This window comes from Panthera uncia, chromosome D4 (genome assembly GCF_023721935.1).
Source record: "Panthera uncia isolate 11264 chromosome D4, Puncia_PCG_1.0, whole genome shotgun sequence".
Taxonomy (NCBI): domain Eukaryota; kingdom Metazoa; phylum Chordata; class Mammalia; order Carnivora; family Felidae; genus Panthera; species Panthera uncia.
The window spans coordinates 64,048,888-64,050,310 of NC_064807.1; the positions used below are offsets into that span (position 1 = coordinate 64,048,888).

Below are 1,423 nucleotides of genomic sequence, written 5' to 3' on the forward strand. Positions count from 1 at the left end.
GGAACAGTCTTCCCAGTCTTTGACAGGGACAGCAGTGAAACACCTCTCAGGACTCACTGAGTTCTTCATGATGTAAAATTTCCTTTGATTCTACCTTTCCCTTTCTTGATGTTTTCTTTACATAGCTATGCAGGGAGAAGGGGCAAGGAAAAGTGGTGACTGATGTTAATAAGACTTAAGAAAGGGATAGCTGATCCTAATAACTGGAAGGTTTTTTTAAGAGGTGCTAGCTAGTGTCTTTTATCTTCAATTTGGAGTCTTCAATTCCTACATTCTGTGTCAACAGGAAAAGTCAAGCTCAACATCCTCTACAGAGAGAACTACTATGAACTTGGCACTATGCCAGGTGCTTTGTGCAACTTACTGAATCTTTATAATAACACTGGGAACCGTGTTTAATTACTCCCTTTTTGCAAATAAGGAAACTAAAGTTTAGAAAGAATAAATAACTTTCCCAATATTAATTTAGGCACTTTGTGATAGGGTAGAATTTATACTCCCGCTTCTCTATTTCCAAAGCTTATGTGTGATGTTTTTCACTGTATTGCCACACATGACACCAGAAATACTAATTTCGGATATGACCATGGATGAGATTCTAATGGAATTCATGGTCTTTGTGAAACACGAATCAGACCCTGTTACAACCTGAGTTTACGTCAGACTATTATTCTTAGTAATCATAGCTAAACTTGGCCGGTGAAGACAAAGAATAAAAATCTCTCTTTATATAAACTTGCTTTCCCAAAGAAGGTGCTCAATGGTTGCCCAAAGATGCCATTTCTATTCTTTATACACTAAAGACTCACATTTCCCTTTGGTTTTATTGGTTAACAGTTTTCCAATTCAGCAAATATTTCACAGCAGCTTTTACATCTTTATTTCTCAAGCTATAGATTATAGGATTTAGCATGGGGGTCACTACCCCATAAAACATGGAAATAAGCCCCTCTGTAGCTTGCAAATTGTCATTCCGAAGGTGGTCTTGAGACTTGGGCTTGGCATACATGAAGAAGATGGTACCATAAAATATGATCACCACAGTCAGATGTGCTGAACAGGTGGAAAAGGCTTTGCGTCTCCCTGTGGCTGAGTTCATTCTCAAGATGGTGTAAAGGATGAACATATAGGAGAAAAAAATGACTATCAGTGGAAGAACCAGGAATGCCATATTTGAAACTGCTAGGGTAACATAATTGAGGGTTATATCAGCACAAGCTAGCTTGAGGACAGCTAATATCTCACATAAGAAATGATTGATAATATTATTCCCACAGAAAGGCAACTGCATGGCAAGAGATGTTTGCACAATTGAGTTGATTCCACCAGAGAGCCATGACACAGAAGCCATCCGTACATACACCACCTTGCTCATGATGATGGGGTATCTCAGAGGGTTACAGATGGCTACATAGCGATCAAA

General features: G+C 38.8%; 1 protein-coding gene across 1 annotated transcript in view; it reads right to left on the minus strand.

The window, feature by feature from the left end:
* Positions 1 to 823: 823 nt before the first annotated feature.
* LOC125926368 (olfactory receptor 13C4-like) overlaps positions 824 to 1,423 on the minus strand; it is a 12,014-nt gene continuing 11,414 nt past the window's right edge. Inside the window, 1 exon segment of the mRNA XM_049635740.1 lies at positions 824 to 1,423. This exon segment is cut by the window's right edge and continues 10 nt beyond it. Coding sequence (XP_049491697.1) covers positions 824 to 1,423 — 600 coding nt within the window.